This window comes from Tupaia chinensis, unplaced genomic scaffold (genome assembly GCF_000334495.1).
Source record: "Tupaia chinensis unplaced genomic scaffold, TupChi_1.0 Scaffold000399_1, whole genome shotgun sequence".
Classification (NCBI taxonomy): domain Eukaryota; kingdom Metazoa; phylum Chordata; class Mammalia; order Scandentia; family Tupaiidae; genus Tupaia; species Tupaia belangeri.
In genome coordinates, this window is record NW_006159901.1 from 880224 (window position 1) to 892789 (window position 12566).

At 37.3% G+C, this 12566-nt stretch overlaps 1 protein-coding gene across 5 annotated transcripts in view; it reads right to left on the bottom strand.

Annotated features, from left to right (window-relative positions):
* The window catches only part of JMJD1C (jumonji domain containing 1C), a 275334-nt gene that overhangs the window by 18580 nt on the left and 244188 nt on the right, over positions 1 to 12566 (bottom strand). For all 5 annotated transcript variants that reach the window (XM_027774078.1, XM_027774079.1, XM_027774076.1 and 2 more), the window contains 7 exons: positions 12181 to 12395; positions 10066 to 10218; positions 5879 to 5968; positions 5055 to 5182; positions 4698 to 4911; positions 3762 to 3976; positions 1739 to 2014 (listed from right to left, as the gene is read on the bottom strand). In XM_027774078.1, coding sequence (XP_027629879.1) covers positions 1739 to 2014; positions 3762 to 3976; positions 4698 to 4911; positions 5055 to 5182; positions 5879 to 5968; positions 10066 to 10218; positions 12181 to 12395 — 1291 coding nt within the window. The remainder of the gene's footprint in view (positions 1 to 1738; positions 2015 to 3761; positions 3977 to 4697; positions 4912 to 5054; positions 5183 to 5878; positions 5969 to 10065; positions 10219 to 12180; positions 12396 to 12566) is intronic.

Here is a 12566-nt window from a genome sequence, read left to right on the forward strand (position 1 = left end):
TTCTTGCTTTCTATCTCTCCAGCAAGCACATGCGCCCTATAGCAAAAATCTAAAAACAAAACAAATAAACAAGGAAAACAATCTGAATTGCAGCCTAATTGCCTAAGGACTTTAAGGAAAACCAACCAAAATAACATTTACTAAATCTGAATACATAATACATGCTTCAACGTTTTTTTCCTAGGGAGGAGGACCAAGCTCTCACTACATTTTGAAAGGCAGCAGTAGCCTAAAAAGATTTAGAATCCTTGCACAAAATTGTTTGTACCCATATCTTTATTTTTACACATTATATATTCATTTAAAAATTATTTCACTTTATTAATTAATTTATTTACATATTTTAATTTGACCAGAGAGGGGGAGGGAGAGAAGGTCCTGGATTCAAACTATTGTTGGCTCTGTGGGAGTCCAGTGTCCTGAACTACCACGCCAGCCCCTACATTTTCATTTTTATATCCTTAAATGTCTAATGTAAAGACTGCATCGGGACCAGCAGTTGGCATAATGGCTATGTCGCTGGACTACTATGTAGTCAACCGCGATTCAAGTCCTGGACCCAGTGGCTTAAACTCACGCTCGGTGCATGTGCTTGCGTGCCCAAGATACTGAGAGGAGAATGGAGGAGAAAGGATTGCGATGTGGCCATTCCCCTGAGGGGTGATTTCTCACTTTCTGTCTCTCTCTGTCTTTCTGGTGAGCACATGTGCTGTGTAGCAAATACCTCACAAAAAAAAAAAAAAAAAGAAAAAAAAGAAAAAACAACAAAGATGGCACCTTTTCCCTTTTTTTAAAACAAAAATTATTCCATTAAAATTTTACTTATTTATTTATTTATGGGGGGGAGGGGAGGGACACGAAGGGAGGGGAAAGCACGCGTAGCAAACAAGTCTCTAGGTCCAGGACTCAAACCATGGTTGGCCATGTACAAGTCCAGTGCCCTTAACCACCATGCCACCTGCAGGCCCCAGCTTTTTTCTGTTTTTGAGGTTGCAAGAAGTTTCATATGTTTGCCATGGGCAGGGAACACAGTGAGGGGGCATACCCCCATGTGTTTTTCAAGTTATTGGGCCTGGCATTTTAATCAAGGATGGTCATGTGTGATCCAGTTCACTTAACTATTATGCCAGCCAAGATACTAGATCTTACTAGCTGCTCAATAACTATTGAATGAACCAAGTTAAAAATACCACAAATGTTTTTTCCAGAAAGCAAGAAACCAATTAAACATTAATAGCATGGTCATGTAAGTATTTAAATTTGTTCAAAATTTCTGCACTAATGTAGTAAATTGTCATTTAAAATATACATCAAATATTATATCAAAACTTTTGTCAAGCAGAAGAACATCATCATGGAAGAATAAAATAATGTTCAAGATATCTGATAAAATAATTTCTAAATAAATGTTCTATGGGTAAATATTAAAGGCAAAAGCATCTACACAGTTCATCTGTTCAAGGATATTCTTGGTCTGGCCAGGTGGGGTAGCCCCCAGCATACTGCATTATAGTACTAGGAAAGTAGCATGAAATCATCAGCGCTTTCCTATCAGTGTATATAAATCTGACTAAAACTAAGAATTAAGAAATAATCATTCTGGTAATCTTGTGGAATCTTATTGCTGCACAAATGTGTTAAGAACTTCTTCCTCCGATTATTTCTATCCCTACCCTTTTCTTTATTTAACCAGCTTTAGTTTAACCGAAAGTATATTTATTTGTCTGAAAATACTCACCTGTCCTTGTTTCCAACACTCTTTGAAAAGCTTCCAATTATTACTATTCTTATAATCCTTAAGCCATAAAATATGCTTTTCACAAATCCAAGAATGTGGTATATCACTGTACAATTTGCTTTCATTCATGGTAGATTTTCTACTTTCTTCAGGCTCTTCTTTAAGCTCTGGTTTTACATTTATCTTGGAGGCTTTATTTGGTGGAATTTTGTTTTCAACAACTGAAGCAATTATGTCATCAAGAATGTTAGGCATACTCCGTCCACTTTTGCCACTCTATGAAATGAAGGAAAAAAAAAAACACAAAAACTTCTAAAACTATGTATTATGAGAAGAAATGTATACATCTTATTTCCACACACATTACATTTTAAACATTGATTTTACTTTAATACTAATACATCAAAAAGCCAACAAAAACGAGACCCAGGTATTCAAGAATAAGCCGTTATATTAGTGGGCATAAATCCCTGGTTTGTACACTATACCTGACAGTTGTGAATCAAAAGTTTGGAGGAATCTGGAACCAGCAGTTAGCGTAATGGCTATGTCGCTGGACTCCCATGTAGTCAGTCAACTGCTGTTTGAGTCCCGGATCTGGTGGCTTAAACTCACGACGAGTGCATGTGTGCCCAATATCCCGAGAAGAGAATGGAGAAGGGACTGCGGCACAGCCATCCCCCTGGGGGGAGGGGGGTGATTTCTCCCTTTCTGTCTCTCTGTCTCTCTGTTGAGTGCACACGCCCTAAAGCGAAAACCTCTCCAAAAAAAAAAGAAAAAAAAGTTTGGAGGAATCAAAAACTGCCAGGCCTTTACAACCTAGATGTCTAGGTTTCCCACCTTTCACACTGTTTTAGGCCAAGGGCAGAGAGTAAACCTGGGTAGAATTCCCCACAGTTTTTTTCTTTTTTGGGGGGGGGGTGTTGGGGGTGCCATAGGACACATGCGCTGGCTGGAGAGAGACAGAGACGGAATGAGAAAAATCACCACTCAGGGGCAATAGCCAGGCCACAACCTCTTCTCTTCTAGTCTCCTCTCAAAATTTTAGGCATGCCGAGTCCAGCAGATGCTGTAATGGTTATGTTGCTGGAATCCCACATACTCGACTGTGGTTCAAGTCCTGGACCCAGTGCCAGGCATGTGTACGTGCATGCTCCAAATCCAGGAGACTAAAGGGGAGAGAAGAGACTGCATCAGAGCAATCCTCCTGGGTGGGTAATTTCTCGCCTTCTGTCTTGGTCTCTCTGGTGAGTGCACATGCCCTACAGCAAAGATCTCTCTTTAAAAAAAAGAATTTTTGGCATGCATGCACAAGTGCTGAGAGTGATTTTCAAGCTGTAGAGCCTGGGACTTAAAATGTGGCTGGTCAAAGGTCCAGTGCCTTATCCACCATGCAACTAACTGCCCCACAGCCAATATAGTCAAAAAAGTAACTAAAAATGGGGATTGGCAGGTGGTGTGGTTGGTTAAAGGTGCTGGACTCACACACAGCTCACTGCGGTTTGAGTCCCAGACCTGGCGGCTTAATTTTTTACGCCCCCACTCGCTCTTGGTTTGTCCCTCTCTAGTCAAATTAAACTAAATGAATAAATAAAGTTAAATAAAATAATTCTTGGAAAAAGGTGACTAAAAATGTTATCTACCTAGCCAATTATTGTCCTTTAATTTGTTCTTGGTAAATAACTAAAGCAAAATTTGATATCTGTAAGCATTTAAAATAACTTAATGCTCTCATTTCCGTGCATCACATTCCTTTTTCCTGCTAGATATATGTTTTTCAAATTCTGAAGGAATTTGAAAGAGGAGGCATTAAAAAGTCCTGTCCTCTAACCTTTCAGCTGAGAAAAAATGAAAAACTCAAGCTTTTAAGGGAGTTATAAAACAAATGGGAACATACCTTGCAATTTGGTACAACAGATTTTATCTACATACATTTACTGGGTAGCTCATAGACAACTACCAAATCTTCAACTCATCTACGTTTAAGACCCATATAAAAGAAAAATTCTGGCTTAAAACTCACTGGGGCCCCCATTGAATACACTGGTGCAAAGGCAATGCCAGCATCTGTAGAGCCCACACGTAGCTTGCCAGCTGTTGTAGTCAGCAGGTCCCTTAAGGTTGAGCCTTGTTCATTATTCTGAGGGATAGGAGGTGATGTTCTACCATTTGGAGAATCAGAGTTGCTTTGTTCTCTCTCTTCTTTAATTTGTTTTTCAAGAGGAAATTCTTTGTTTTCTGTAATAAAACATTTAAAAGAAGCTTAATGCAATTAAGTTTAGTGTTAAAGTACAAACAAAACAAGCACCCTGCAATTTATAATGGAAGGTAAAAACTAGCATTGTGATTTTTTAGATTTGAACACAAACCAGAGGATTAGATAACTTAAAAATGGAGTCAGTTTGAATACTAAAAAGGTGCTGTGTAGTTGAATTTGTACCTGTTCACAAGTGAATAATGCTATAGCTAAGACAGACAGAAAATATAGTAAGTTAAAATCTAAGGCTGGCTCTGTTGCCTAATGAGTAAGATCCCACATGGCTGATGGTTTGAATCCCTGCTCTAGTGGCCTGAAAAATACTGTGCATGAGGTCTAAATGGTGAAGTGGAGAAGGACACTGTGGTATTACCACACCCTAACAAGGGGTACCTTCTCTCTCTCCTTTGTCTAACTAATGAACACACAAGCCCTCTGGTAACTGAAAACAAACATTACAAAACAAAACAATCCCCTAATCTGCCATCTAATTCCATGGTAGCTTTATGAACATGCTCATCCAGAAATGATTCTCCAGTTAATTCTGATGTGTACACAGGAAGGCTAGTTGTTAATGACAAAAATGTATTGCTGAAAGCCAAAATTTAAGTGAAACTTAAATTCAATAGTATATTAATGCATACTACTACACTGAAGTCTATACTACCATCTTCACATATGTACTCAGATAATTATATTTACCTTTTTTTTCCTCTCTGGCTTTCTGCTCTGCAAGATCTGCTAGCCAATGTAGTGGTGACTGAGATTCTGGAGGAGTTAATTTGCTGTCTGTGCTTACATCACTCCCCGGGCTGCTGTTGCCATTACTCTCAGATGTCTGGGGTATATTTTGCTGCTGAGACTCAGGCAGGCACAGAGAAATTTTATTACTGTGATTAAGAACATTCTGTAAAACCTAGAAAGGTAAAACAGTTCAATTTTTAAAATATTATTTCTTCAATTATTTGGAGTTTTAAAAGTAGTAGTTATTTCAAATATGGCAGCTGATGAATTTAATCATACTTTTTATTTAAATAACCAGAATTCTTTTTCACTCACTTGAGATACACCATTCACTGCAGGAAAGTTTTCAGCTTGCAAATTTTGTTTATCAGCACAATGACAATGTGATTTAATACCATACTTTTCCCTAAGGGTGTGCATGGCATCTAGAAGATCTGTCAGAACTACAAAATAAAATAATAGTTAATAAAAAAAAAAAGATTACCACTAGTTGTTAAAACTATAAATTATTACTTCTTTCTATCTTTTATAATTAGGATCAGTGGAGGTTTTCTTGTACACTTTTAACATTCTTCATTGTTTTCTTCATACTATCCTTCTCATCTACCATGGAAATGGTCATTCAACCAAATTTATGTTCTGTATTTTTTTCTCTCTTACCACTATTTTTACAAATGCTGTGGTTGTGTACATGTAGCGTCACTGCCTAGAGATCCAGAAGCTACGTGGGAGGCAAGGGTAAGGTTCCTAGGAGAACTTGAATTAGGTGGGAACTAACTGGGAGAGTGGAATGTAGGATCATGACACAGCAAGACGCTGCCAAAAATACCCCTCCCTGTCGTTCCTTCTTAAATGGGAGTAAAAATTCTCCATGATAAAAAAAAAAAAACAAATTAAAAGATTTCATTATAAATTTAATGTTTTCTTTTCATTAACTCCTAATGTTTCTTTCTAAATGGTTCCTCTGACTTTATCACTGGGGTTGGGCTGTCTTTCTTGGTATTTACGAGTATGGAAATATGTACTTAATGAGTACATATTTCCACTAACTCTGGGCAAGACAATTCAAATTTAGGTGTTTTTAGTCAGGAGAGATTGAGAACTGTAATACTAAGTAAATCATGTAAATGTGTACTTACGAGAACCAGGTATAATTTGAGTCGGCATTAAATGTTTATGATCATGAGGCTGTCCCTTCACACACTTCATCCAAGCATATAATTCTTTATCTGTAAGATGACACACCTTGTTTTCTATCAGCCATGGTTTTATAATTATATGAGTTGATAGCTTGAATACAAATAACTTAACAATTATATAAAATATTGATAAACTTCAAAAGTTTGGTTCACACCAGGCGAGTGTCCATGTATACCAAAATTCCGAGGAGGAGAATGGAGAAGGGATTGGGTGTGGAATCCCCCCAGGGTGGAGAGATTTCTCACTTTCCCACTAATTGTCTCTTTCTCTGGTAGAGCACATGTGCCCTATGGGAAAAACCTCTCAAAACAAAAAAGAAGTGGGTTTTAAAACAATAAAGTCAGCAAGCCCAACAGGGGGCATAGTGGTTTAGGCTCCGAATTCTCAATAAGTCGTCCATAGTTCAAGTTTCAGACCCAGTGGCTTGAAACAAACGCTGGGTCCATGTGTGAGAATGGATGCCCTTGAGAGGAAAATGGAGAAGGAATTGAGGGGTTGACGGATAGTTATTCCCCCTTTTTCTCTCTCTCTCTCCAGTGAGCACAACCACCTTGTAGCAAAATATCTCTTGGACCAGCAGGTAGCATAGTGGTCAAGTTGCTGGATTTCCACATAGTCAACCATGGTTCAAGTCTCAGACCTGGTGGCTTGAAACTCTAGTTGGGCAGGTGTGCCTGTGTGACAAAAATTCTAGGAGGAGAATGGAGTAGGGAGGTCACTCCCCAGGAGGTGACTTCACATTTTCTGCCTCTCTGGCAAGTGTACGTGCCCTAGAATAAGAATCTCTTTCAAAACATAACATAAAAAAATTAATTAAAAATGAATAAAAAGTAGCCCAACCATTCTATGAATTCTATATAAAGTGATACAAAAAAGATATAAAGTTACTACACCTCATTATCATTAATGTATCAATTATTTTCTCATTAGCTAATCTCCTTTTATGTCTTCTGTACCAAGCAATGTTTGTGCCTCAACATAATAGACTGACTTAAGTTTTGAGGGCACTGCCAGTTCACTTTCCTTTTATGCCTCAAAGACATGTAGAAATTACCATGAAACAGATGTCATATAGCCAATATTAACTACTATTATAATTTTCAACAAGACTCCATACCTGAAGTTGTAAACATATCAAGGTATAGTGTGGGACATTACATGTACAGGAAAAATATTCAATACTTTGATCTCAAACACAACTTTGCTGGGCCAGCACATGGTATAATGGTTAAGGTCATTAGATCCCATAAGGCTGGCCCTGCAATTTGAGTACTGGGCCTGAGAGCTTGAAAAACACGTCTGGTGCATGTACACATGTGCCCAAAATCACAAGGGGGGGGATAAAGAAGAAGCTATTATGGTATGACAATTCCCCCCTGGGGAGTGTTTTCATATTTTCTCACTTCTTCTCTCCCTGGTGAATACATTTATCCTCTGATAAAGATTTTGAAAGAATGCTTTACCTTAAAACTTGACAATGATAGCTTACTTAGGATGTGGTAATAAGCTTCAATATCACGAAGTTCAATAAAATCAGCATTAAAAACAAAACTGCTTTCTCATGAAATGTCTAAAACAAGTACTATTCAAAACCAGTCTAAAACTGGTTATACGTAAAAGCTTTGACTTTCTTCTCCAAAGCCTGTATTGCTTATACTTTAACACTTGTATTGATTACCACTATACATAAAGGTATTTATTAAATATAGCCATCTGGGACCAGCAGTTGGTGAAATGGTAATGTCGCTGGACTCCCACCTAGTCAACCATGGCTAGAGTCCCGGACCTGGTGGCTTAAACTCACGCTGGGCATGTGTGCATGCGTGCCCAAACTGATTGCAGCCATCCTCCCGGGGGTAATTTCTCACTTTCTGTCTCTGTCTTTCTCACGAGTGTAAGTACCCTATAGCAAAAAAAACTCTCCAAAAAAAGTAGCCATCTAGTCAGTGTGAGTTTTCTTATAATATTTAATAGTAAAATAAGGATATAAATGAATAACAAAATGTGTGATTCAAGGTATAAATTATACTTCAAAGAATAGTGACTAACAGACTATACACTCAAAATTAATAGTAATGGGACAATTAGTAGCATGTGGTTAAGTTGGCTGGGTACCACATGGCTGACTGTTGTTTGGTTTGAATCCCAGACCCAGAAGCTTGATATACACTGGGAACATGAGCATGTGTCCAAAATCCTAAGAGGAGAATGGAGAAGAAAGGACTACAGCGTGGCTATCCCCTCTGGGGCAAGTTGTCTTACTTTCTCTGTCTCCATGAAATGCACTATAACAAATTTAAAAAAAAAGAAGAGAAAAAGAAAGACAAAAGAAAAACCAACAAAATTTACAGTACCAAGAAACTGAGCAACAACACAACTATTTTGGTTTGTTATGCACTACTTCGTTCTCCCCCAAAAAGAATTTATGCTATCTTATAAAGATAAACATTCAATATAACTAAATGTAATAAATGAAGTTTAACTTTTTCATTTTTAAAAATAATTATTTAATTTTATTTCTTTATTATTATTTAAAATTTGACTAGAAAGAGAAAGGGAAAGTGAGAAAGCAAGCTGTCAGGTCTGTGACTCAAACCAAGGTTGGCCAATTGGGAGTTCAGTACCCCAACCACCACACCATCTGCCAAGCCCTGAAGATTAATTTTTTTCAGTTTGGCCAAGGAGAAACAAAAGTACTAAGAGACCAGAAAAAAAAGAAATATATGTCTTAGGGCCAACCATGGTGTGGTGGTGAAGGCAGTTGCATCCCACTTGGCTGACTGCATAGTTTGAGTACCAGACATGGTAGCTTGAGAAAAACACAAGATGCATGTAAGTTCCTCTCCAAAGAAAGGTTGGAGAAATGGGGAAAAGGGACTGTGGTGTGGCCATTTCCCACGGGGGAGGAGAGGTGCTTTTTCATGTTTTCTCTCTTACTCTGATGACTGTGTGCACCCTCTGGCAAAACTAAGTTAAAATATATGCCATGTTATGAAGCTTTATTAACAATGAACCTATGGATCTATAACTAAAAATGTCAAAATAGATTTTTATAATACTAAAGATATTTGTCTAAAATACATTTCTTATTATGGTTTCAACATTTTACTCAAATTTACTACATATCCAAGAAACACCAAGTTGTAGATGTTCATACATGCGTCTACATTTGTTCTTGTCTCTTTGGTTAAGTGCTGCATGTGTAAGAAAAATGGGTCAGAAAAGGTGAGGCTTTAGTGGCCCTATCAGTAGAAAAGATACTGATGGCTCATCTTCCTGATATATTACTCGGAAAAAAAAAGAGTTGCCTAAAATGAAAATAACATTCACTATATATTGAGACACTCAACAGTCTATCACTATTTCTTACTTCCACAAGTTGAATTCTCTCATTTCATCCTCAACCACTAACCTGATTACCAGTGTTAGGTAGCCACTTGTAAAACTGCCTTGTATAAACTTTGTTTTAAGGTACTTTTGATGCATTTAGTTACTTCTTATACTTTAAATTATCTTTTTAAATTTACATTATCTCCAGCTGAATTAAGCAGCAGAACAATTTTTTTGGGTTATATTTTACCTAGAAAATAGAAACAAGTTTCAAAGATGATTTCCAAACATAAAGATTTCTTCTTTACTCTCTAAATGGGAGATAAATGGTGCTAATACTGGCAACATATTCTTGAATATTCTCATTTGAATTTTAGAACTAATAAATACCTTGAATGATCAATCCATACTAGTAAATATTCAATTGTGATTTATATATGCGTATGAGATATGAATGTAATTAACAAGTTGTGAAAGAACTTCAGACTCTTCCATGTTAGAATCAGAAAGCAATAGGCCTAACATAAATTTGGGTTATGTCAAATGTATTCTCCCTCTGCCTGAAATAAGAGGGAGAATGAATAAATTTATCAGTCTAAAAGATACTGATACAGTTTTTAACTAAACTGTGGTTATTCCTCCTCATTTTAAACACAAACATTGCAAAATTTCCTTAATATAATTTTTTCATAATTATTGAACATAGGAAAAAATAGCATCTAATTTTCCAGATCAGTGATCCTAAAGAAAGGAAACATTGTAGAAAAATTCATTTAGTATAAAGTTTTAAACTAACCTCTAGAACTTTTCCTTTCCTTTGCCTTGTAACAATCCAAGCAGACCACAAATCCACATTTTTGGCAGACCCAATGAATGTTAAACAATGTTGCTTCACATGCATCACACATCTCCCGTACCCCTCTCACTGCTCGTTTCCAGGCAATTTTGGCTGAAATACAGACAAAATAAAGACTTGGTGAAACATGCTCTTTTCCATGAAATTTTAGATGAAGTATAGCAAAAATAAATACATAAAAGGTAACCAAGAAATTTTAAAGCTGTATTAACTAAGGAGCAATAGCAGATTCCTTGAAGTAATTGTCAATTTTCTTCAGAATACACAGCTGGCACTTGGCGATTCAGGCTGCATAATTCTTTCTCTTTTTTAAATTTTTTAGAAGAAAATTACTTAATTTGTTTTACTATTAATATTTTTTAATTTTTTTTTTTTGGAGAGCTTTTTGCAATAGGGCATATGCGCTTGCCAGACAGACAGAGAGGGACAGAGAGACAGAAAGCAAGAAATCACTCCCCAGGGGGGATGGCCATGCCGCAATCCCTTCTCCTCCATTCTCCTCTCGGGATCTTGGGCACGCATGCACACACGCCCAACATGAGTTTTAAACCACCAGATCCAGGACGCGAACCGTGGTGGACATTGGTAGTCCAGCTACATAGCCGTTACACAAACTGCTGGTCCCATTATTTTTTAATTTGACCAGAGAGAGACAGAGACAGAGACAGAGACAGAGAGAGAAAGAGAGAGAGAGAGAGAGAGAGAGAAAGTGAGAAAGCAAACCTCCAGGTCTGAGTCTCGAACCATGATCAACCATGTAGGAGTCTAGTGCTCCAACCACCATGCTACTGCAGGGCCCCAGGCTGCAAAACTCTTTCCTGTAGGGGGTTATCTTGTGCACTATAGGATGCTTATTGGTGTCTGTGGCCTCCACCCATTAAATGCTAGAAGCATATCTGCACTCCCTTTAGTAATACAATCAAAATAGTGTCCACTGGACCAGCAGTTAGCATAATGGCTATGTCGCTGGACTCCCATGTAGTTGCCTGCAATTCGAGTCCAAGACCCAGTGGCTTAAACTCACGCCGGGTGCGTGTGTGTGCATGCCCAAGATCACGAGAGGAGAATAGAGGAGAAGGGATTGTGCCGTGGCCTTCCCCCCTGGGGGTGATTTCTCACTTTCTGTCTCTCTGTCCTTCTGGGAAGTGCATGCACCCCGCAGCAAAAACCTCTCAAAAAAAAAAAAAAATTGTGTCCAGTCCTTTTCAAATGTCCCAATGGACAAACCAATGATTTACTGAAGAGAAGGAAAAGAGCATTTAGACCATCTACTATGGTAGATGCTATTCACTGCTTTACATAAGTGAACATCATAATCTCTTGCTAAACAAATTGATGAAATAACTGTCTTTCTTATTTCACACGCTCAAGATGCAAAGAGGTAGTAATTTATAAAAGGTCACAGTTAAACAAGGACTAAAACTGAGACTTATCCACAAAAATTGGGATGAGTTATATTCTTACATAGTAAATGCTGAATTTTCACAATTTTACATCCAAAATAGTTTTATTTTTAAGACACTAATTTTTGTCACGATGGCAGAAATATCAAAATGTGATTGTGGTAAAATAAATGGTTAAACCACTCAATTCAATATCCATAAGAAACATCTATAACACTAAGTACATCTAGGAGCATTTATCATAATTAGTGTACCATTTATAACTACCAAAATCAGTAACACTATATGATATTTAAAGATTTCTTTGGGGACTAGCAGTTAGTGTAATGGCTATGTCACTGGCCTCCCATGTAGTCGACCACGGTTCGAGTCCCAGACCCGGTGGCTTAAACTCACGCCGGGCATGTGTGCCCAAGATCCCGAGAAGAGAATGGAGGAGAAGGGATTGCGGCGTGGCCATCCTCCCTGGGGGGTGATTTCTCACTATCTCTCTGTGTCTCCCTGCCTGTCTGGCGAGCGCATGTGCCCTATAGCGAAAACCTCTCAAAAAAAGAAAAAAAAAAAAAAGACTTCTTTCACAGACAAAACATAATTCTTAAAAGAAATTCTTAAAATGAAATATGGACAGTACACATCATATTAATTTCCTTACCATCCTTTTTCACCCAGGACAAAGCTGTTTTTTCAGATGTTACTAGCTGACAGAACTTATCACCTATTATATCCAAGATATATTTAGAAGTTTCAATGTCTAGTTCATCATCATCATAATTTTCATGTGTCCATAAACTCATAGCTTCATCATCATATTGGTCAGGAGAAGAGAAACCATCTATTCTAACCACTCCATTTTTGCTAAATGACAATCTGAAAAATAAAAACATTTGATAATAAAAAAATATACATTCAATTCTTTAAATTTAGGAATATATTTTTATAGTATAAACATAAAACATATCAATAATTTGAAAACAGGAAAATAGGGTAGTTCTTCATGCATTTTAATTATTAAATACATTTAATAAATTTAAATAACTT